The sequence below is a fragment of the Talpa occidentalis genome, unplaced genomic scaffold (assembly GCF_014898055.3).
Source record: "Talpa occidentalis isolate TD23 unplaced genomic scaffold, MPIMG_talOcc4v2.1 talOcc4.11, whole genome shotgun sequence".
NCBI classification, from domain to species: domain Eukaryota; kingdom Metazoa; phylum Chordata; class Mammalia; order Eulipotyphla; family Talpidae; genus Talpa; species Talpa occidentalis.
The window spans coordinates 71,641,979-71,666,358 of record NW_023601104.1 but is presented as its reverse complement, the minus strand read 5'-3'; the positions used below and the strand labels follow the sequence as shown (position 1 = coordinate 71,666,358).

The 24,380-nt window shown below is 37.6% G+C and overlaps 1 protein-coding gene across 2 annotated transcripts; it reads left to right on the top strand.

Annotated features, from left to right (window-relative positions):
- Positions 1-23,227, top strand: LOC119239183 (coiled-coil domain-containing protein 170-like). 2 transcript variants are annotated; one of them, XM_054691027.1, is made up of 10 exons: positions 1-103; positions 1,829-2,151; positions 7,418-7,546; positions 11,795-12,051; positions 14,492-14,627; positions 17,033-17,347; positions 18,314-18,514; positions 19,792-20,016; positions 20,765-20,977; positions 22,943-23,227. In XM_054691027.1, the coding sequence occupies exons 2-10, from the start codon at positions 2,014-2,016 to the stop codon at positions 23,102-23,104; spliced, it is 1,776 nt and encodes a 591-aa protein (XP_054547002.1). In that variant the 5' UTR covers positions 1-103; positions 1,829-2,013; the 3' UTR covers positions 23,105-23,227. The 2 variants fall into 2 exon arrangements, with proteins under 2 accessions (XP_054547002.1, XP_054547000.1); XM_054691025.1 differs by having other exon boundaries at positions 1,823-2,151.
- Positions 23,228-24,380: the final 1,153 nt, after the last annotated feature.

Genomic DNA, 24,380 nt, shown 5'->3' with positions numbered 1-24,380 from the left:
ACATCCTATTGGCAAATTGCATAGGGCAGCCGCTCATGTCAGACAATTCAGGTTTCTTCTGGGAATTGATCTTGGATTTGGAATTTTCTCTTTGCCCTATATGGTAAAATTTTTACTTCTACTAAATGAAGCATATCATACTTTATCTTTCTACTTTGAAGTATTGATAAAACTTATGAGTGTATAAAAAATGAAATAGTCATATACATGCATAAATAGAATAATTTCTTGTATTGGTATATTTTGTTATTTTTTACTTTAGACTCCTCCTGTATTTTTATTATTTTTTTTATAAGGTTACTTTTGGACAACAGTGCTATCATCTATATAAGTTAACTTTGTATTAAGGCTTATTTTTTCCTTTTCAATTCTTTAGTTGTTCAATCTATATTTTTTGTGCCTAGTATGAGATGGTAGAAATAAACCAGAAGTAGATCCAGCACTTAGGTACCTTTAACGTAATAAGAGAGATAAGATTTTTACATTACAATATTGAATGAGATAACAATCAAAGGAAAAGTATAGATCATATGCTTTAAAAGGGAAAGCGAGATTACCCTTATCTTGCAGAAATCCAGGAAGGAGGTGATTACTGAAAACCGATACTAAGGATTTACATACATGTTTATGTTTCTGGGATTCCCAGAGTGGCTTATTTCTTAGAGGAAATACAAGTGAGACTCCTTAGGTAAAGTTGTTTTTAATAGAGCATAAGATTCATAAAAAGGTTAATAGAACTTAAAGAAAGAAAAATAGCAGTATTGTAAAAGAGAGGATTCTTAAGAAGAACTTTGTCTCTGGTATCATTGTTGTTATAGGACTAAGAGACAATTTATTCTCTATTTCCATTCACTAAAAACTTGTCCTTCCTCTGATTCTCCTTTTATTCTTTTATCCTTAGAAAAGGAGTAGATGTAGGGCCTCCCTGGTGGCACAGGGGTTAAAGACACAGATCTATCAGCTATTGCCAGCCACTGCAGCACAAGTTCAATCCCAGGCCAGGGAATTAACTCACATGGTGCAGCAGACTTCTCCTGTCTCGCCCGCTGCTCCCCTCAGCAGTGTATTTCAGTAGATCTGCCTTTTCTGCTCCCCACTCTCTTTAGTGAATCCTCTCACCCCCCCGCACCTCTGGCCTTGTACCGTAGTTCTTGTATGCATAATAAATAAATCTTAAAAGAAAAGGAGTAGATGTAGTAATATTTTTAGATATCAAATAATAAAAATGATGAAGAAACTCAAGTCTTGTTAGACATCTTTGTGTTTTAATAATTACCATCTCAATATTAACGTGCCTAGAATTAATTAATAGAGGAATTTCAAAATATATTTCAGGTTTAGTGAAGAAAATCAGACCTTCATACTTTCTGGACAGTGTTCTTCCAGTCATACCATTCTGATTTTTTTCCCCTCTTATGAAAATTCCTCTCATTCTGTTTGATTTTCTGGGAGATGTAGCCAAGAAAGGAAACACATCCCCAACTTACATCCATCCTCTCCTGTGCACAGTTTCTAAATGCCTTTTTCCCCCCAAAATATATTCCAAGTTCATAAAGAAGTCTTTATTTTTTGCTTACTGAAACAATTGGATGTTATATTAGAAGATGTAGCTTTAGAAATAAATTCACAGGGCTTCCCTTAAGGGCATAGTTAGCATTTTGATCAAGTGAAAGAATTGAAAATGAAGGAAGTTTGTAAGTCAGATGTCAACAGATATGAGTCACAGATAGCACTTAAGTGTATTATAGGTCAAGTATATATATTAGCACACTGGTTCAACCCGTTACAATTGAAAATGTTTTGTTACTGCCTTGTCTCTAAGTGACAGGTTCAGCAGACAACTCCTGAGGTTTAGATAAGCTATGAGGAACTGAAGTGGAGCCTTCTCAAAGACAGTGAGCTTGGTGCTGGGCAGATCTCAGCATTTCTTCCTGACTGTTTTATGCAAATCCCCCTTGGAAGCATCGTGGATCACCATTACCAAATCTGTTTCATACTGATTGTATCTTCAGCATGTCAGGTCCTCTCCAGTTTTTAGACCATTCTGTTCCAGGAAGGCCTGCTATTGGAGAAAGCAAAGGCTCTCAGGAGGTAAAGCTCTCAGAAGTCAAGCATCTATCAGCTCACACATCTCCGAAAAATAACCCTGTGGTGAGTTGTACTCTGACATTTATTCTCCATTCTCAGCAGGAGGGGGTAAAATAATCTCCTGCACTATTAGTGTTAGGGTGAAATGATGTCCTGAGCTAATCCCATACAGGCTTTGTGGACCCCACCCCCACTCCAGACTAAAGCCATCAAGACATTGGGAAAGACAAATCCCATCACCACCAAAGGGAGGGTGGCTGGGACCTGAGGGTGGAGTTGGGCAGCCAGGTTGGATATAAAAACCAAACATGTGGGCCTTGGGGGGCTCACTATCGCTCACCTCCTGGCTTCACGGCTCCTGGCTCGCGGCCAGCTCTCAGAGTGCCATTTTGGGATTCCTGATCGGCGGATTGGGTAGGACTCATTTAAAACTTTATCTCCCACTTTTCTCTCTGAGCTCTACATTTCATCATTTCCCCTTCCCTTGTAAATAAACCTTTTATTAACCTTTCGTGTGTGCCTGCAGTAGAGCATTGATAAGTCCTTTTAAGCGCGTGGGTGAGGACCCACAGTCAGGCACCCCGTTTTGTATCGGGGTTGCTCTACAACATTAGGAGCTAGAAGAGAATAAAGCCTAGCTCTGTTTGCCCCCTGGCCAGTGCTGGCACTCTTTCATGTCTTTGCTCATGTGAGAGATGAGGTCTAGTGAGCTCTCATTTTTTTTTTTTTTTATTCCTAAACTGATTCTAGAATAACAGGCAGTGAAACATCTAAATCTAATGGTACCTCAAATTGAATTTTACTTATTTTTGTCTTTCTAATTGTTCTGACATTTCATTTAACTGAAGTCCAACAATTCCAAAGTATTATTGAAAGTCTTTAAAGGACTTCAGAGTTAATTTGATTAAACCCATCATTTTACAGATTAGGAAACTAAGCATTGGAGGGCGACCACAGTGATTTAGGTACAGAACTAGGTCATCTGATTACCCTTACCTTCCTAAGACATCATATTCCCCCTTGCTGCTTTTACAGATGTATATGAACGTATTTGAATATCTTTGTCCAGTTTTTTCCCTCCGGAGAGAATTATTCTGAATTAGATGCATGACCTTTCTGTATGTTTTCAATAATTATTATATAAAAAAATACTTCTAGTGTGTGGGTCTGCTACTCCTAGGCAGCCTATTTGGCCGCCATTTTGTCACCTAAACAAGGTCAAAGTGGTCCGGCCAGTTAGGAACAGGAGCCCAACCCTTAAGCCCTTCAAATCAAACAAGAGCACAAAGCCAGGGCCTCCCCAGTGGCGCAGTGGTTGAGCGCTGGGTTGTGAAGCTGCCCGCAGTCTCTACAGCGTCGGTTCGATCCCCGGCTGCTCCCCGGCCACGGGAAGAGGGTCCCACATGGCGCGCAGACCTCTCCTGCCGCCCGCTGCTCCCCTCAGCAGTGTACTTCGGTCCTTCTGCCTGCTCTGCTCCCCGCTCTGGCTCTGGTGAATTCTCTCACCCTCCCGCGCTTCTGACTATACCCAGTGCTTGTATAAATAAATAAATAAATAAATCTTTAAAAAAAAAAAAAAGAGCACAAAGCTGGATCACACTGGGAAGGTTATGTCTCACAAGTTATGTCCAGAATGCCCGGGGGGCTGAGGACCATGCATAACACATACTGCGGATTTATACATCACGAAGTATTACCGGTAATGCCCTGGGGGCTGAGGACCGATGTATACATGACAAGGGACCCCAGAAGCTGATCAGTGGAGCACCTTGTTGATAAGATTAGAACCGTGGCTGGGGATTAGAGTGTATCATCAAGTAGATTAGAAGTGCCTGGAGGGCAGACTCACAATCCCTAATCTTCTATACCCTTCCCCTTTCTTTAATCTCCTTATAATCAATTACGTGTGTGAATAAAAGGGCCAGGATCTTGCTCTTCAGCAGCATCCTGCATTGTGCAGCCTGCTCCACGACTCCCGTGTCAGTGTGGTGTTGTTCGACACAACATAGTGTTTTTGGCATTTAAAAATTACTTAAACGGTATTCTACTAGACATAACTTCCTGCTTTGATATTTGCAATCAATCTTACAGTTTTTGAGTTTTTCTTTTTGTTTCACATAGATTTACTTTATTCATGTTAATACTACATAAAATCCCCATTTATAAGTATATTAATATATCACAGTTTTTGTACATGGTATATATTTTCTTATATAAACAAGTGAGGATCCTTTGTATATGGATTTATTCTTAAAAATGTCATACATAGGAAAAAAACCTACATAATGTATACACACAGATTATATAATTAAACACATACCTATGAACTCACCATCTACTTTCATAAATCATTATAGGTACTTTAGATACTGCGTGCTACTTCCTAAAGAAATTTCTTTTCTCCCACCTAATGGATATTTTAAATTTTTTGTCCATTACTTCTCCTACTTTGAGCATCCATTTAGACATCCCTAATTAATATAATTTTCTATTTAAATGTTTCATGAATGGGGGCCTCCCTGGTGGCACAAAGGGTTAAGACATAACCTGTGTGGCTATACATAACCTGTGTACCGCAGCCACTGCTGCACGAGTTCGATCCCCAGCCAGGGAAGTGACCCACATGGCGCATCAGACCTCTCCTGACTCAACCGCTGCTCCCCTCAGCAGTGTATTTCAGTCATTCTGCCTGTTCTGCTCCCCATTCTGTCTCTGGTGAATCCTCTCACCCCCCAAAACTCTGGCCTGTACCCTGGTTCTTGTATGTATAAATAAATCTTTAAAAAAATGATAGTTTCATGAATGGGATTACACTACTTTTATCTTTTGTTATCGTTAAAATGACAGTTATTTTATTATCTCACATTTCTGGGGATTGAGTGGGTTCAGCTGGAAGTTCTCATTTGGGTCTCTCATGTGGTATAGGTGGCTGGAGTTAGAGTCATCTCTAGGCTTCCTCTCTTTGGTAGGGGATGTTGGCTGTGGGCTGGGATCTCAGCTGGGGCACACTTGGCCTAGACTTCCTTACAGCATAGTACTTGGGTTCTGAGCCTGAGAAGTCCAGAAGAAACCAGGTGGAAGCTGCTTTAGCTTTCATGACCCTGCTTTGGAAGTCACACTGTCCCACTTCTGCCTGTAGTCAGAAGACTTTTCAGATTCAGGGGAGGAGGCTAGCAGCTTTCAGGATCTCCAGAAGAGCCAGGGGAATGAGCTTGAAGTCTCATGGACAAGAACAGTGATCATATTTCTCCTCAGTGGAGGGCCCAATGCCAATGTCTCTGCTGAACAGACGGGAAGGTGGTCCTGATGATAGAGGGCACTGTCCCAGTGACTTGCTTCTTTATCTTAGTGAGATTTGTGTTGCTGTATGTATAATTGTCCAACAATTTCCATCATATTTTAGTATTCTGTTATCTGATTATACCATAAATTATTTACTCATTAAACTTGTATTTGAAATGTGAGCTGTTTTCAACGAAGTTTTCTGTTTTTTTGAATGCTGATGCTTTTAACAGGAACGTTTAACCCATTTACATTTATTGATAATACAGATTATTGGATCTATTTCTGCCACCATGCTATGTGTATTCTACTTCCCATGCTTTTATTTTCTTCCCCCCATCTATCATGCCAACAAGTGATTGTTTTTGTTTTGTTGTGTTATATTTGTTTTATTTTTTCTCATTCCATGTTTTCCTTTTTTTACTAGTTTAAAAGTTAAGTGCTGTATGGCTGTTATTTAGTGATTATGTTAACTTTTTTAAAAGATGTAAAACTGATTTATAACATTATATAGATTTCAGATATATAGATGTGTCAACATTGCTATAGATACTGTATTTATGCTATATTATTTATTTTAACATATCTTTGACAAAGTTAACTGAAATCTTCCTTATACCTGAGAAATATGAAGATTTTATGGTACTATACACTGTTTTTCCTTCCAGGTGTATGCATACATACAGTATTGTGGTAGGCATAACATTCTAAAATCTAATAACTTGAAAGAAAATTGTTCCTTGAGGACATTAAGCACCATATAATGCCATTTCTACACTTTTTCTTCTAATTTAAAATTTTGTTCTTACCAAAAGTTATATTGGCAATTTATTTATTTATTAATTATTATTTTTTTAAGAAGGCCTGTTTATTTTATTTATTTATTTAGACATTTATTTATTTATTTACACAAGCACTGGGTACAATCAGAAGTGCGGGAGGGTGAGAGAATTCACCAGAGCCAGAGCGGGGAGCAGAGCAGGCAGAATGACCGAAGTACACTGCTGAGGGGAGCAGCGGGCGGCAGGAGAGGTCTGTGCACCATGCGGGACCCTCCTCCGGGGGCCGGAGAGCAGCTGGGGATTGAACCGACGCTGCAGAGGCTGCAGGCAGCTTCACAACTCAGCGCTCAACCGCTGCGCCACCGGGGAGGCCCCTCTATTGACAATTTAAAAGATTGCATGCCTTTTTGACAATAGGGGGGCATATTATAATAAATGTGAATATTCCCTAATTTTTACCGTCAGTACAGGTGTGGAAGAAACACAGAGTTGAGGGTCTCCCCGGTGGCGCAGTTGTTGAGCACTGGGTTGCGAAGCTGCCCACAGCCTCTGCAGCGCAGGTTTGATTCCCGGCTGCTTCCCGGCCACTGGAGGAGGGTCCCACATGGCGCGCAGACCTCTCCTGCCCCCTGCTGCTCCCCTCAGCAGTGCACTTCAGTCCTTCTGCCTGCTCTGCTCCCCTCTCTGGCTCTGGTGAATTCTCTCACCCTCCCGCACTTCTGACTGTACCCAGTGCTTGTGTAAATAAATAAATAAATAAATAAATCTTAAAAAAAAAAAAAAAAAGAAAAGAAAGAAACACAGAGTTGATGTTGATTTACTGAAATAAAATTTTAAAAATCAACTTGTGTGATGAGATAATGAATAGGAATTGATTTGTGACCAAAAATAAACAAATACTGGTAAATCTTTCATCAGCCACCTTCTGATAGTTCATTTCTATAAAATTTTATTAGTTGTGAATTAAAGTTTCCCCAGAAGCTTTGTGTGTTTTCTTGATTCCTATACTCTCAGAAATTGTGTCTGTTTAGATGATCTGCAGTTACTTATAGCTATTGTTATAAATAGCTTTTAGGTCAACATATTTATTACCTGCTGTTTTCCTGAGATCTTAATACATGTGTTAAGAGAGCAACTCAAGATGAATATATTAAAGATTTATTCTATTTAGAGCTCCTTTTTAGATTCTGTGTGGGCTGAAACACTGTGGGTTTTGATCTATAGAGTACATGCTTAGTTCATTAATTTTCAGTTTGTCTTTGTAGGCTTGTTTTGATCCGTCTCTTGAAGTCCTTCCTGTCAGGAACCCAATCATGTCCCACAAAAGGGCGGCTGACACAATCCATCCTGACCTTGCTGGTTTGTTGGTGAAAAACAAGAATCTGTTGGCCAAGGTACATGAATTATCTGAAAATTAAACACTATAGGAAATTATAGTCTTCGTATAAGTAGGGAGAGAAACATTCTGATAATGGACTCAAAGTGTTATCTTAAGTCACTTTGTTTTTTTCTCTCAATATGCAACTCTTCTTTTCACCAAGGAACACTAATTTAGACCCAAATCTATCATTTGGCAGGAAATCCCTTTGAAGATGGTACATTTTAAGAACTTTTGAGTTGACTGCCAAATACTGTAGTGTTTGATTATTACTTAAGAACTGCTATGTTCAAAATTTATGTAATAATAATCAGTTATGTGTGTTAAGCATTCTTTAATGGAAAAGGTAAATTCCAATTTCAAAATAACATCAAATGGCAAATACCCACTTATTTAATATTTAATGAAACAGCTGAGTAACATCAACAGATAAAAAAGAAACCACATTTAGAGGAAATGCTTTAACTTTTGCTCCCTGTGATGAACTAGAGAGTGCTTGTAGGAATTCTTTAGATGAGCCAAGCTACCCTACCCTCTGGATATTTGTTGCAGGAGATAGTCTCATAGATAACCCAAAGATTTGTGTCATTGTTAAAGGTACTATGATTTGTTGTTTGTACTGCCTCAGTGGTTAACGTTCAGTAAGATGTCCCAAATGCTTACTTTCTGGAATACTGACCAACCCTTTGAATTACTAGCTATCTGTAGTGTCTACATTAGTTTTCTAGAGCTGCCATAACAAAGTTCCACAGCTTGGATGGCTTAGACAATAAGAAATTTATTTCACAATTCTGGAGGCTTGAAGTCCAAGAAAAGGAGTTAGGAGGCTGTTTTCTCTCTCTCTCTCTCTCTCTCTCTCTCTCTCTCTCTCCTGCCTTTGTTTTTTTCCTACTTTATTTTATGGCATAACTGTGTGAGCTTAAGATGTACAACTTCTCTGATGATATTTTGATATAGGTAAATATTATGAAATGATTACCACAATAGGTTAGTTAATACCTGCTTCAGCTCACATAATTACCTTTGTGTGTGTGGTAAGAGGGTTGTTTTCTTCCGAGTCCTCTCTCCTTGGCACAGGGGGCTATCTATTCTGTGTCTTCACATGGCCTGCCTTCTGTCATTGTGTGTCCACATTTCCTCCTCTTAAAAGAACATCAGTCATATTGGATTAGCCCCCCGCCAAAGATCTCATTTTAAAATAATTACTTCTTTAAAGATTCTATATTCAAATAGAGTCACATTCAGCATAACTGGGGTTTAAGACTTTCACGTATGAATTTTGAGGGGACACATTTCAGCTTATTCCTTGGGGCCTCTTTTCTACCCAGGACCTCATTAGAATTCTTTTCTATTATCTCATCTGACCCTGGCTCAGTTTTCATTTAAATAGGTATATAAACAAAGATATGTAGATAAATATATTTCTTTTCAATTTTAGTTAAGCTAATGTTTTAGCAGAGAGTTGAATAGTGGTTAAATTTAAATAGTTTATTTACATACAATCCTATGACACTTTGGGGAGATTTCATAATTTGTCTTTTATTCCAGAAAAATGTGATGGCAATTCCTGAAAACTATAACATTTTTATTATCAGTAGCATTATTATATTCATAAAGTATAGTTTACTGATACCTAAAAAGTTGAATGATTCAGATTTGCATTAGACTAAGACTTATGTGTATGCCTAGTTCAAAAAATTATTTTAAAGTAAATTACCAAAAATTATCATATTTTTGAGAGCTTATTGGAGGTTCTAGCAAGGGAGCACAGCTGCCTTGACTGAAAAACGGTGGGTCTCTACTCACTTGTGTTTGTTTTTTTTTTTTAAAGTCTAGTGCTTTCAACAGAATAGCTTCAGCATGAGTCATCTTTCCCTTTTCCAATAACCCAGTATTTATTCCCAAAGGAACATAATTGTCTTGATAAGGTAGCTTTTCTCTTCATTGTATGCATTTAAAATTTTTGTTACAATTAGCTTTATGTCTTTGTGGGACATACAAAACTAATTACCTTGTCTTTCTGCCCAATAATGGAGAAACAGGTGCAAGAGAACTATATTTAGGAAAATCCAGATTTAGAAGGGATGAATATTAATGTATTCAGTTGGTGATTATATTGCTTAGTTTAGGCAATATTATATTGAGCTAAAACTCTTGTAAAATGATGGATGGGCTGCTGTAGTAATTAATATGAGTTAAGCAATTAAAAAAAAGTTACCAGGGCCTCCCTGGTGGTGCAAGGAGTTAAGCACTGCACTATGAAGCAATCTGCAGCCACTGCAGCATGAGTTTGATCCCCGGCTGGCCAGGGAGAAACCCACATGGCAAGGCAGAGCTCTCCTGTGCCCCAGCTCTTGTGTGTATAAATAAGTAAATCTTAAAAAAAAAAAAGTTACCAGTGAAACACACACACACACACTAAGGTCTGTGTTTTAAATTTAAGATAAATTTAATGTGTTTGCCAGTACCTTCTTAGTTTGACCTTCATGGAAACTTATTTGTGAGGGATATGACTATGTTTATGCTGTTTTTTTTTTTTAAGATTTATTTATTTATGCATACAAGAACTAGGGTACAGGCCAGAGGTGTGTGTCTGTGGGGGGTGTGAGAGGATTCACCAGAGACAAAATGGGGAACAGAATAGGCAGATCAACTGAAATACACTGCTGAGGGGAGCAGCAGGTGAGTCAGGAGAGGTCTGCTACACCATGTGGGTAGCTCCCTGGCCAGGGATGGAATTTGTGCTGCAGTGGGCCGCAGACAGCTTCATAGGCTGTGTCTTAACCTCTTAACCCCTTGCACCAGCAGGGAGACACTGTTTATGCTGTTAAGCTGTTTCTCTTTCCTTAGTTTAGTAATAAGGCAAATAGTAGAAATCTAGTAGATGCAGCCAGCTCTAAGAGAAGTGGGTGAATAGAAACAAGGTAAATTTGCAACTAGAGAAATATTTATTGAAACCAATTATTAATTTTTATTGAGATCATTATATATTCATTTATAGTTTTAAGAAATAATACAGAGAGATCCATTGGACACCTTGACCAGTTTTTCCCACTAGTAAAATTTTGCAAAACTGTAGCATAAAAAACAGTCTGAACATTGATACAGTATAATCCAGCAATCTTATGCATACTTTCCTAGTTTTGCTTGTGCTCATTTGTGATTTTTGTGTATTAAGTTCTAAGTAGTGGAAATACTGAATTCTTACTTTCCACAACATACAGATTCTTCCTATTACTACACCCACTTTCTTCCTACCCTCAACTTCTGGCAACCACTAATCCCTCTTTTTCTAAAATGCTGCCATTTCAAGATCATTATAGATTTAAAAATCCAAAGTTACCCAGTAATCCGACTCCTTGGTACATAGCCAATTGAAAATCTATATTCACATAAAAACCTGTACATGAATGTTCATAGTTGCCTTATACATGAAGCCAAAAAGTACACACAAACCCCAATGTTAATTAACTGATGAGCAGAGAGCAAAATATACATCATTTAGTCATAAAAAGAAATGAAGTATTCATTCATACTGCAACATAGATAAACCTTGAAACATGCTAAATGAAAAGAAACAGGTAACATGAGGCACCATATTGTTGATTCATATGAAATTACCAGGATAGGCAAATCCATAGAGGTAGAAAGTAGATTAATGGTTGGTTACCAGGGCCTGGGGATAGGGAGCAATGAGGACTGGCACAATAGCAGCCTATGCTGATTCTTGTGTCACTTCCTCTCTTTATAACTTTATTATCTTGTATTTGCCATATACATACTTACATATATATAGATATGTATATATAAAATCTAATTTAAGCCTTGCTATTTCTCCTGACTTTCTTCTGCACCTATTTCTGATCTGCACAATAAGGCCAGCAACCAAGTGATGTAAATATAGGCTTCTCTTTAAAGAGAGACCTGTGGACACATTCCCCTTTATAGCACATCATAAAGTATCTTGGGTCAAAGCCTCAAGTATTACTTTTCTGCTAGGGGTTATTGATATATTTTACTCTTGTAACAAAGATTTAAACAACTTAAACGTTGATGAAAAGAAAATCATTCCAAAACCTATGTGTCAATTTGATATGATTTTTAAAATGTATTTAAAATTGGGATACATTTAGGAAGTTTGAAAAGCTTCATTTTACTGTATGACAATATATAATTTAAATACCCTTAGTGATTTAAAATCATGAATTTTTAAAGAACAAAAATGTAACTCTTTTTTTAAGTAACACTTTCTCTTTCTTATTAGCTAAGAAATCTTCAAAATAAACTTGTCATGAAAGAATCTTTTTTGCAAGAGATGAAGAGTGAACTAGAAAGTTACAAAGAAAATAATGTGCAGCAGTCCTTCCAGATAATGTCCCTGAAAGATGATATCAAGGACCTAGAGAACCTTATTGCTTCTCTGACCAGAATTAAGTCTTTGAAAAACATCAATATTCAGAATCTTGAAAGAGGCAACTGGGATCTAACTGAAAGAATTATAGAACTAGAAAACCGTTTAAGGTAGAGAATTTTACAATTTTTTTTCAAACATGTCATTTATCATAATTTTGCAAATAATGTTGAACAAGATACTAATGGTCACAAAATTTAAATCTAGAAGAATTTCACATAATACCTGACTCAAAATTATGCTTAAAAACATTTTATTGGGGCCTCCCCGGTGGCACAGCAGTTGAGCCCTGGGCTGTGAAGCTGCCCGCAGCCTCTGCAGTGCTGGTTCGATCCCCTCCTACCCTCCCGCGCTTCTGACTGTACCCAGTGCTTGTATAAATAAAAAAATAAAATCTTTAAAAAAAAAACCCAACATTTTATTGAACTATAATTTACATACCATTAAAATTCACCCTTTTAAAGTACAAGCCAATGGACAATTTGTATATTCATAAGGTTGTGCAATCACCACCACTCTAATTCCAGAACATTTTCATCACCCCTTAAATCCCAATGCCACTAGCAGTTACTACCATTTTACTTTCCAGTCACTGACAGCTACCAATCTACTTTGTTTCTCTATAGATTTTTCTTTTATGGACATTTCATATGATTATGATCATTTAACACTGCACCATTAAGTGATTTCATTGTTGTGTGACCATCATAAAGTGTGGTTACACAAACCTACGTGATATAACCTACCACACACCTAGGCTACATATAGGGACCTCCTATGTATATATAGTCAATCCATTGTTAACTGAAATGTTATTCTTTTTTTTTGTGGGGCCCTCGCTGGCGGTCGGGGAACAAACCAGCGCTGCGGGCAGCCTCGCAGCCCAGTGCTCAATTGCTGTGCCACCAGGGGAGGCCCTGAAGTGTTATTCTTTACATGACTGTATCTATAAAATTGGTAGCAATTTGACTATGCTGTGTCTTGGTATTTCTTTGTACCTGTCCTGCTTAGGTTGTGCACAACTTTTTTTTTTTTTTAAGATTTATTTATTTATGTATACAAGAACTGGGGTGCAGGCCAGAGTTGTGGGTGAGAGGATTCACCAGAGTAGGGAACAGAACAGGCAGATTGAAATATACTGCTGAGGGGCGCAGCGGGCGAGACAGGAGAGGTCTGCTGTGCCATGGGGATCGAACTCGAGCTGCAGTGGCTGCAAATAGCTTCATAGGTTGTGTCTTAACCCCTTGCACCACCAGGGAGGCCCCGGATGTGTACAACTTATTGATTGTTGCAAATGATGTCTTTTATGAGGTTTGGAAAATTATTGGACTTATTTTTTCAAGTATTTCTGTCCCATCTGTTTCTACTCACATTCTAAGGCTACACTGAAGTGTGAGATATGTTAGACCTTTTGAGTATGTCCTACATATCTCTAATATAATTTTTTGAATTAAAATATTCTTTGTCGCTAATTCATTTTCTTTTGTCCTCACTTAAATTCACTAATTATGTAGGATTCAAGAGAGCCTAAAAACATGGAAGATGAACTGAGACTTTAATTTCAGGGTCAAAAATATTACCAATTTCTAGCCATTGGTAATCAAGTGATTACCCTCTCATCAGATCCCAGTTGGAGATTCCATTCTTTTTTTTTTTTTTTGAAGATTTATTTATTTATACATACAAGAGCTGGGGTATAGGTCTGATGTGTAGGGGGTGAGAGGATTCACCAGAGACAGAGTGGGGAACAGAACAGGCAAATTGAAATACACTGCTGAGGGGAGCAGTGGGCAAGTCAGGAGAGGTCTGCTGTGCCATGTGGGTAGCTCCCTGGCCGGGGATTGAACTTGTACTACAGTGGCTGAAGATACTTTTATAGATTGTGTCTTAACCCTTTGTGCCACCAGGGAGGCCCTGGAAATTCCATTTTGTTCTTCCTAAAATAGGAATACTTTCATCCTTGTGGAACCTTCTGATCAACATGATATTGTTGGCATTGTAGACAGATATTCAGACCCAATTTTCCCCTTGAAAAGGATGGTTTCAAATTTGGCCTTCCTCAAAGGAACTACTGCAAGACATGAAGTTATTTTCTCTCCATTTTTCTATCATTTTTAGTCTCTCCTTAAAAATAGTTGGATAACTTCACAGCATTTTTTATAAGAAATACAGTTTCACTTGACACATATTTGATGTATTTTAGATGAGAGATACTTTTATTATTATTTTTTAATATTTATGCATACAAAAGCTGGGGTACAGTCAGAGATGCTGGGGGTGAGAGGATTCACCAGAGACAGAGCGAGGAACAAAACAGGCAGACTGACTGAGATATACTGCTGAGGGGGGCAGTGGGCGCGTCAGGAGAGGTCTGCTGTGCCATGTGGATAGCTCCCTGGCCAGCCAGGGATCGAACTTGTGCTGCAGAGGCTGCAGATTGCTTCATAGTTTGCTTAACCCCTTGCACCACCAGGGAGGCCCTACTTATATTAAAATATGAACATTGTTTCAGTTGACTTCATGAAGTTGTTACCTACGATTTCTTACCAGAGTACATCTGCTTGAAAGAGAAAAGGCAGAGCAAAAAGCAAACCTTTTGGAGAAAAAGTTGGCAGGTGGTAGCAGATTCATCCCACTTATAAATATCAATGGACAAGAAGATTTCTTGGATAGTTTCATGATAAAGGTAAGAATAAATTTTGATTTTTTTTTTTTTTTTGAAGAAACAAGATTTCATTACCTTGTGTTACACCAGCAGATAATTGACAAATTTAGGTAGTTCATTGGTTCTTCTTTTATGGAGGATCAAAGAAAGCAGTGCAGGCTGGTTAACTGGAAATCTCGGTGGGGTATGGAGAGAAAATGCAAGCAGGATATGCAGGTTTCTGTGACACTGAAGGAAATGGTGAGAGGGAATGGCGCCTATGAGAGAGTTAGGTGGAGTGGTGGTTTGAGAGTAAAATATTGGAGTTAAATCTCTGATGTGGGTTCGTTCCTGTGCTGACAAAATCTGGGTTTGTGGTTCTGGGTTTAAGGGTTGGCGAGGATGTAAGTGAAAATGAGGCACATTGAATCTGAGGCCCAAGAGTCACAAAACTAAATTGGTGTATCGTCTACACTGAACATTAAAATCTAAATTTAATGGTGTAAGTTGAATTTAGAAGGAAAAAGTGAGCCTGTCACTGGTAGATAGCATTTCATAGGAGGATGAGAATGTTTTATAGAATAGTGTTGGAGGAGGATGGGGGATGGACTATTTCAAGGAAGAGATGAAAGTTTATTCTGAAATCCTTAGACTATAGCAGTTTATCATATAATATGAATGTAAAATAAAGTCCATGATGATACAATTATGTGCCCTTACATTAATTAAAAAATTTAAATAAAAGAATTTAACAACTACTTTGAAGTAGTTTCAAGTAATTCCAATTTTCAGTTGCCTCTTCCAAGCAATTCACAGTAATACTTCCCTTTTTTATCCACTTCTATTACAAATCTGTCACATCTCTGGAAAACTCCCAAAGCAGAGCCCTTGGTAGCTTTGATCTTCCATTGCTCTTTATTCTACCTCCTTTTTTTCTGGTATTTATTGATGCAAACCATATTACTTCACCAATTCTAGCTCTCCTTCTACTTGCCAGTTTTATTTGACAAAATGCCCTGAAACTGTACTCTTTCACTTCACTCTCAGAGTTAAAGATGGCCAGAAGGTGGAAAGATGGCTAGAATTTATAACAGTAGAATTGTTCCATGGGAGGTTGGGAAAAGAAGAAATGTTATTTTCCCCCACCACTTTACAATGGAAGCAGGATGATTGCAGAGGCATATGGGAAATGAAAGGTTGGTGGAAAGGAATGTAACTTCTTTAATTACAAAGTTATTATTATTAAATGATGTTCTTTAACATTAATTCATTCTTTATGAAATAACTAAATCTTATGAAAATAGCCATTTCCCTTAATTGTGTTAGCATTTCCCTTGCTGGAATCAGTTATTTCATTAGGAGTGCAAAATGCTGGGTTTTAATTTTTACCATTCTTCCTGTATTGATTACCTCAAGTTTTTCTGTAAAGAGTTTACCTTCATATACTGAGACTGTTTGGTTCCTCAGTACCATTGTTTTATTTTTATTTGTTTTGTTGAGGTAACATTTGTTTACAAAGTTGTTTGTATTTTAGAGGTGTAGGATCTCCCCATTCAAGTGTTGTTACCACTGCATTCGAACCACCAAAACAACCATCGTCCTCCACCGTAGTCCATTGTCCTCTCCGCTCCCTGCCCCATTCTGATAGCCTTACTTCTACAGTCAGATTTCTAGAATTTCTTATTGTTTTGACTTTATTCTACCCTTTTGTTTGTTTTGTTTTGGTTCTCTGTATTCTGCCTATAAGTGACACCACCTGGTGTCACTTCAGACTTATTCACTTAACATAATCCCCTCCATTCCCATCCATGTTGTTGCAAATGGCAAGTTTCCTTTTTTCTAAGCTGGATAGTATTCCATTGTGTATATATGTGTATATATATATATATATATATATATTACATCTTCCTGATCCATTCAAGTGTTTTGGGGTATTTAGATTTTTTTCCATAGTTTGGTTATTGTAATTAGTACTGCAGTGAATACAGGAGTGCATATATCTCTTCAAATTGGTGTTTTTTTTTTTATTCTTTGGGTAGATACCTAGGAGTGGAATTGCTGGGTCATATAGTAGATCTACTTTTAATCTTTTGAGAACACCTCCCTACCCCCCATACTGTTTTCCACAGGGGTTGGAACAGTCTACATTCCCACCAACAGTATAGGTTTCCTATTTCTCCATATCCTCGCCAACATTTATTGTTACTGGTCTTTTTGATATGGGCAGTTCTTACAGGTGTGAGATGGTTTGATACCATCATTTTAATATCCCTTGATTTACTACTTTGCTTTATTTAGTGTGCATTTGACTTTCTTACTACTCATTAACTCTTTCTTAATGAGGGCCATTTACTCTGAAGTTTTGTGTTATGACTATACTTATATTTCAAAAGAAGGGAAGTAGATATCTAAAATGGAAAGTTTAACATATATGTTGGCACATGTAGGAGAACAGTGAAGCCATCCTGCCCAAGAACATAGAGCAAGACAACATTTTTCACTCTGAAGGACCAAAAGATCTACAGAAAATTTGGGATAAATGTCAACGAGATTTGTTCCATAAAGAAAAACAAAAATATGAGCTAGATAGACCTCCTTGTTCATTCAGCTGGGAAACTAAAACTGTGGAATCCCACTATCAGAAATTCCTTGGTGAATTGGCTACTCTTCTGAGCAACAGTATGGACCCCATACCTGCCACAGAGGAAGCTGTGAAAGGGAGGATTCAGGAAATTAGTGCAAATGAGCAATCTTGGAAGTTTGTAAGTATACTGATAGAAAAGTTATTTTAAATTAATTTCTTTTAAGATGGGGATTTGAATTTAAGCCAATTTAGTAAATGCTAAAGGCTTTGTATTCCAATTTTGATCTTACTTTTATTAGTACTGTGATAAAAGGGAAGATATCTATTATTACCGCAGAGGTAGTAGAGGGTCTTTGTTAAGAGCAGAGAGCTCAGTATGAATCCCGACTCTGCCATTGCCAGCTCTGTGCTCTTGATTAGTTACTTACCCTTTCTGCCTCATTTCATTTGTGAAATTTGACAGGAATGGGGGTGAAGTGGGGCATGGGACATGGCGTATTTCCTTTCATAAGGAGTGGTTATAAGGATTAATTGGGTTAATTCATGATAAATGCTTAGTATTTTTCAGTTGTAAGCCTCAATGAATGATACCTTAAAAAATAGTGGTATGGTGAAGATAGTGTTTCCATGATGACTAAACATTGGTCACTTCGATCATTGCAGTAAAATAGTGAAATCAGTCATTTGTTTGAATATACTGGTCAAACCTATGAAAAGATTAAACCAGCAGGTTCAAGTGTATATATTGCCTTGTTGTGTCTAAGGCATTCTAATAAAATTTTCGTGAGTTTACACCCTAAAATTCAAATGGAGATAGGTATTTCTAAAATTCAATGTGTTAGAGTAACCTGCTACACAGTAGTAGTCTATTGTAGTGTTCCAATGTTTTTATACTCTGCTGTCTTAAAATGCATCATACATTTATTTCTCAGTACTAACTGAGAATGTCTTATTTTTGTATACATCAAACATTTCTTTTTTACAGAGTAGCTTATACCTGTCAATCCTTACATTGCTTCCCTATGAGTTTATCAAGTAACAATGTTGCTACAATGTCAATATAAGTAGAATCTGCACATTGTTTTGAAATGAAATAGAAATGGTGCACCATCAGGAAGTTTTATCTACTTTTTTTCCCCTACAGAGAACTGAAGGCCTTCAGCAGGAAATTCAGATGCTCACTGAGCGACTGGATCAGCTCCATCAACACTATGAAGCATGTGTTCAAGAATTATCCCAAACTGAAAAAAAGTGTAGGGAACAAAAAAGACCTTTGAAACATCTGGAAGGAAAAATTGCCACTACTGACTTTTTTCAAGGGAGATTAGACTTGGACAGGGATAAAGTAAGAGTTACCTGAAGTATAAGACTGTTCTTTGTCACAGTGCGACACTCAACCGCCTGTGCCACAGGGAGGCCCTGTTAATATATTTCTTAATGTACTTGAAAAAGAGGACTACAGGGAAAGGAGCTCAAAGTACCTTCTCTACTTTCTGCTTCTCTGTATCTGTAAGGAAAATCTCAATCCTAAAAATGGGATGGAAATAGCCTGGATACAGTATATTTTTTTTCAAGAGATTTTGACTGTTTAGTTAAATTTGCCTGGGCATCTATTGTATCTTTCCAGAGAACCAGTAGTTCTTTTCCCATACACAATTTACTGGCTTTTTGTTTTTATATAATGAAAATATAATGTCTTTATTATATCTGCACCCTTTTGTACTCTATTTTTCTTATGAAAGTAACTTCATAAAGTATGAAACAGTTGAAAGAATATAATTAAAATCACCAGTAATTCTACCACTTTGACATTATCAGGGTTAACATATATGACACTCCTTTCTGATTATGTTCCATGCATGTATTAACATAGACATAATTTTTCTTCAATCTGTTTCTTTCATTTAACTATATAATTAGCATTTTCTCAGTAAATATCTTTGAAAATGATTTCTCCATAATGTATAATCAATTATATATCATTTAATTATTCTTTTTGACATTTGCATTGTTTTTATTTTTTAATGTTATACTGTTCTAAAGAATATCTTTGTGCATGAATCTTTATCTAAATATTTAGAGGGCCTACCTGGTGGCGCAGGCAGTTGAGTGCAGTGCTATGACGCTGTCTGCAACCTCTGCAGTGCGGGTTCCATCCCAGCCGGGTGGGGAAATACCCACATGGTGCAGCAGACCTCTCCGGTCTCGCCCGCTGCTCCCCTCCCTCAGCAATGTATTTCAGTCAGTCTGCCTGTTCTGTTCCTGCTCTGTCTCTGGTGAATCTTCTCACCCTCCCGCACATCTGGCCTGTACCCCGGTTCTTGTATGTATAAATAAATAAATCTTAAAAAAAAACAAAATAAATATTTAATTATATCCTTATAATATATTCTTAGGAAAGATGAACTGATCCAAGGTACCACTTAATGTTTATAGAATTGTCTGCTTAACTCTAACTTGCTAGCATTGAACCATCACTTCTATGACTATATCTTATTTTCTGGATTATTTTAATGATGCACATTATGGTGAAAAAATAATTTGCTTTAAACCTGGTATGATAGTGTAGAACACCACTTTGAAGCATAATTTCTTACTTCAACATTGTTGATTTCTGCAAAGGAAAACACAGAGACTAAAAATTCCCAGATAGAGGAGCACAGGATGTTCAAACAGTTAGAGAAAGACAACAAACAACAAACACTGTGGAATACTCAGCAAAATTTGCAGATGGATACAACTCAAAAATTAGAAGAGAAAATTCAGAAACTTCAGAAACAGCTCAGTGATTTGAAACTGGCTAATAAAAATATGAAAACCCAACTGACAAAAGTAAATATCCTTAAAGTAAGTAAAGGAAGTAAAGTTTTTTCAGATTTTACTTAAGCTTTGCTCTATTATTATTTTAGCTACGTGTTTCTCACTGAACTTCTAAGAAAATAACTTTAAAATTATTCTACATACATATAAAAGAATATATTTAATATTATTCATATAGAATAATAATGTTGGATGCCTGCAAATTTCCCACTCATCTTAAGAAACAGAGTATTATTAATCCTCCTGGAGCCCCCATATACCCTCCTCCCTACTGTTGCAACGTAACTGGTATTCTAAATAATAGGATTCTAGATACCTTGCTTTTGTGTTTTAGTCTTATTTTTGTCTTTATTATTGTTTTAGTCATTTTGGGCCTCCTTTTTGGATTTCTCTATCAAGCTTCAGTTGTAGTATTCAAGCATACATTTTATACCTTAAAGATACAAAGTAATTACTGATCAACTTTTTGCGAATTTATCAGCAATATTACTCTCACTGCAGACCAATTAGCTTTCTATATTTGATTAGCTCCATCTGCAAGACTTTTGAGGACATGGGGTATGTGTTAAATCTCTTTAAATCCCAAATGCCTAGTTTATAAAAGTGCTCAATGAATGTTGGTTATTGGTGAAAATGATGGTAGAGAAATGTCCTCTAATCTACAAATTGTGGAATCTTCTTTATATCTAGCACTTCGAGGAAAAAAAATGAATGTGTAATCATGTATCATGCTATCTATTTAGAAGTCTCTTTTCTCAACTTTATATCCTCATAGGACAAAACAATGAAAAAGCTCAGACGATCTTTAATAAAAATTGAAGCAATGAAAGGGAAGGCAGTTATGAAAACAGACAACTTGAAAATTACATTAGACTCTGCAGAGCAAGAGGCAAGAAGGGACAAAGAGCGAGCCCATCAGACCTTAGACATTGTCATTCCTGAGCTCTGCACATCAAAGAGCCCACGTGAAGAAGTATCAGGACAAGAGGTGTTTTGTTCTGTTTTGGTTTCTATGCTAAGATTCCTTAAGTAAGTTAGGTGATAAACACCCACCCCAACTTAGACTCTACTCGAAAAGGAATATATTGGCTTTTGTAATCAATGGCAAATTAAACCACTAGAACTCTGGGAAGGCAGAGATGCATCTGGGCCCCAGGTTTAGCATCTGAAACCTTATAAGACTTTCTCACCATCTCTCTCTGCCTTCTCTGTGTATGTCAGCTTGTCTGTTTGACGATCATGGAGTTTTATACATAGTTTCTGTGACAGGAAAAAGAATCCTAAGAGAGGGTATTATTATCCACCGCAGGTCAAATGCCTATCTCTAGTGAATCCAAAGTGGTGAAGGATGGGATATGTGATTATGTAGCTTAGGTTTGCATAGATATTCTCTGACTAACCAATGACAAGGAGAGTAAGAATATGATAAAATGGAAGTTCAGGGACACTATGTTTGGGATTGGGTCACTTTCTATGACAAGAGGATGGCACTTCTAAAATTGCTTAGATTTCCACTATATAAAGCAGATATTTTAAGAAAAATTTTAATTTGGAGGTATTAGAGAATTGTATGTCACATTTTTATTTATTAGTTACTTAAGAAACATGCAGCTTTAACTAATCAACAGACACATAAAATAATATCATCATTTATCTTTCTTTAATTTCTGCATATATTGACTTTATTGAATTTTTCTCCTTAGTCAGATCTCATTTAGCGACTTTGTGATTTACTCTTAATTTCTGATATGATTTTGTTCTTGCCTGAGTTGCTTATCCATTAAGCATCTCAGGAATTTTTTTGGTCCATTTCTATTCAGATTAATTATATTTCTGATTCAAAAGAAAGATGTGTTTTCTCCCATGTCTGCAATCTTTGTTTAACTGACATTTCATTGTTATTGGTTTTGTGTCAAACGTGTTTCTTCTTTGTCAGAACTATTTGGAGGGTGTAAGGGGGAGTATTTTCATCTTCTGAACTGTTTGGATGATATTTGATACTGTGTTTTTTCTTATTTGGATGGATATCTGCTATTTGTGTATTCACTTTAAAATTCCTTTAATTGCTCTGTCCTCTCACTTTCAGGTGTTTCTACCTTGTAAGTTAGGGTGCTAGATTTACTCACTAGTTTCTTGACTCAATACCACCCTCTTCTGTTGGCACAATGAGTACTTTTTAATGTTTACTGTATTTCATTTGGCTGTGGGGGTTTATGTAATGTTTAATTCTGCAATACTTATTTAATCCCTTAATTTACACTGTTTGCATTTTTCTTTTCCTTTTTGACCAAGCCTTTAAAGAACACCTTGCCCTTCCAAGTATATCTTTCACTCCTCAGAAACCTTGTCCTTTAGAATTGCCACTTGTTTGCATGTAGTTCCAAGTCCCTTTCTTTCCTTCTCCACCTGCCATTGTTCTGATCTATCAGGTCAGACTTGTTCTTTATATTTCCCTATTTATGAACTGTCCCATTTCTGGACCAGTGGAAACCATCTGCATTCTCCAGCATTAACTCTAGAGTTGCCTCTGCTGACTTAGGACCTTTATTTCCCCACTTGTATGCAAATTGGTCTGTGATATTCTCTTTTTATACTGTAGGTATGATTTATGGGTGGTTTGATCTTTTCTCCTTGTTGATCCATTATGGTTTTTTTGGATGGGAGAAGAGATCTCTTGATGTCACTATCCAGCAAATCAGAAGTCCAAAAAGTATTTACCTTAGGGATGAAAGACAAGCAACAATATAAAAGTGGAAAAATAAATTCTTAAAATGAAAAGGAAATGTAAAAGAGTTCTTGTAGTAGAAGATACCATATTAAATCTCATTAAAAATGCTGAATAAGATTAAAAATGCTGAATAAGATTAAGTTTCTAGTACCAATTTCATTGTATGCAGTAAGTAGGTGACCAAAACTAACAATATCCCTTAATTTTTGTGGTCATTCTTGGTAGCTTGTTGACTTTCGAGAAACTATTATGAAGATATTGGGATTTAACAAGAAAGCAGCAAACAAGGAAATCGTTAATCATCTAAGACTTATTATACAAGCTTACCAAACATCTAAAAAATCAAAGATTGCTTCTGATTGTGAGACTGGGAAGGATAATGAATAAAAACTACCTTTTCATTACTACCACCAAGAACTTAGTAGGACATTGCCTGCTACATCTTGAATATGGCTACATTATGAATAAAATGTACTGAAACCTTTTTACTTGAATAGTTCTCTCCTTTGATGTTTGTCAGTTTTCTTGTCATGATCTTGTATACATTTACTTATGGTCTAGTCTGGCTTGTTACTTATAATGTATACAGTAGATACGTTTTGGGGGAATAAAGTTATACTCAGATTTTTGATTTTTCAATTGCGCAGGGAGTCAGCACCCCTACCTAAACTGACAGAAATCTATTCTGCTCAGGGTAGTGGAGCTTGTTGCCACAGAAGAAAAGGCTCCAGCAGGCACAGTAGGCAGTTTCTGCCCAGGGTACACTTCCTCTGCTGGAAGGCAGCTATCTTCAGGTGTGACAGGTTTTGATCAACCTCCTCCTGAAACTATCCTCCCCATTGGAGTGGTCATTCCCCTACAAAAGTCCCCTTCTTCAAAAAAGGGATTCTTAGGAACGGCCCAGCTTACTCTGAACCCTCATCTGCTGTCCAGTACACCCTAGAGACAAGTGTAGCTGCCTAAGCAGACACGACCTTCCTGGGCAGAATTCCCATTCAGGACCCCAAAAACATCTGGGCCAAACGAGAGGTGTGAGTCCTTCTGAGGCTGCGCGGGACAACCCCGCCCGAACGAGGACTTCCGGCCCCGAGGCCCCGCCCCGCCCCGGCCCCACCGGCTGCGCATGCGCCCTCCGGAGAGGCGGTGCTAAGCGGGGGCGAGAGCCTGGATTGGCTGTGAAGCGCTCTAGTCGGCAGAGGGCGAAGAAAACGTGAAGGTACTCGGCGATGACTGGCTGACAAAAAATATGGACGGGTGGAAGGACCCGTTCTTGGAAGCTCCTCCTAATGGGGGCTGGAAGGAGCCCGAGTGGGCGGTCTCTCGGGGGAGCGGCCTGGTGCTGCTCCGCCCGCCAGGGGGCGCTGTTGGCTGGTGCTGGGCGGCCGCGGGCCCGGGGTCTGGCTGTGTTAGGGGGAAAGGACGGCCTAAGGGGCTGCCCTCTAACAGCTGGAAGAGGGCTGGCCCGGTGTTTACTACCACAGAACTGTGCGCTTGAAAATAGGGTGGAAAAGTGTATGTGTATTTTACCATAATTAAAAAAAATAGAAAAAAAATTACAGCATTTAATTGAGGTCAATAATGCACTGCATAATTGTATGGGGAATATAACCAAAATGAAAATGCATACATTGGGCAAAGATGAAAAATGATGTAAGAATTTTAT

Bases quoted from the DNA above. Each gene is read 5' to 3' on its own strand.
- LOC119239183 (XM_054691027.1), top strand. From the start codon at position 2,014: ATGTCAGGTCCTCTCCAGTTTTTAGACCATTCTGTTCCAGGAAGGCCT. The intron at 2,152-7,417 runs GTGAGTTGTACT...TTGTCTTTGTAG, and splicing joins CTCCGAAAAATAACCCTGTG to GCTTGTTTTGATCCGTCTCT. The intron at 14,628-17,032 runs GTAAGAATAAAT...TGGCACATGTAG, and splicing joins TGGATAGTTTCATGATAAAG to GAGAACAGTGAAGCCATCCT.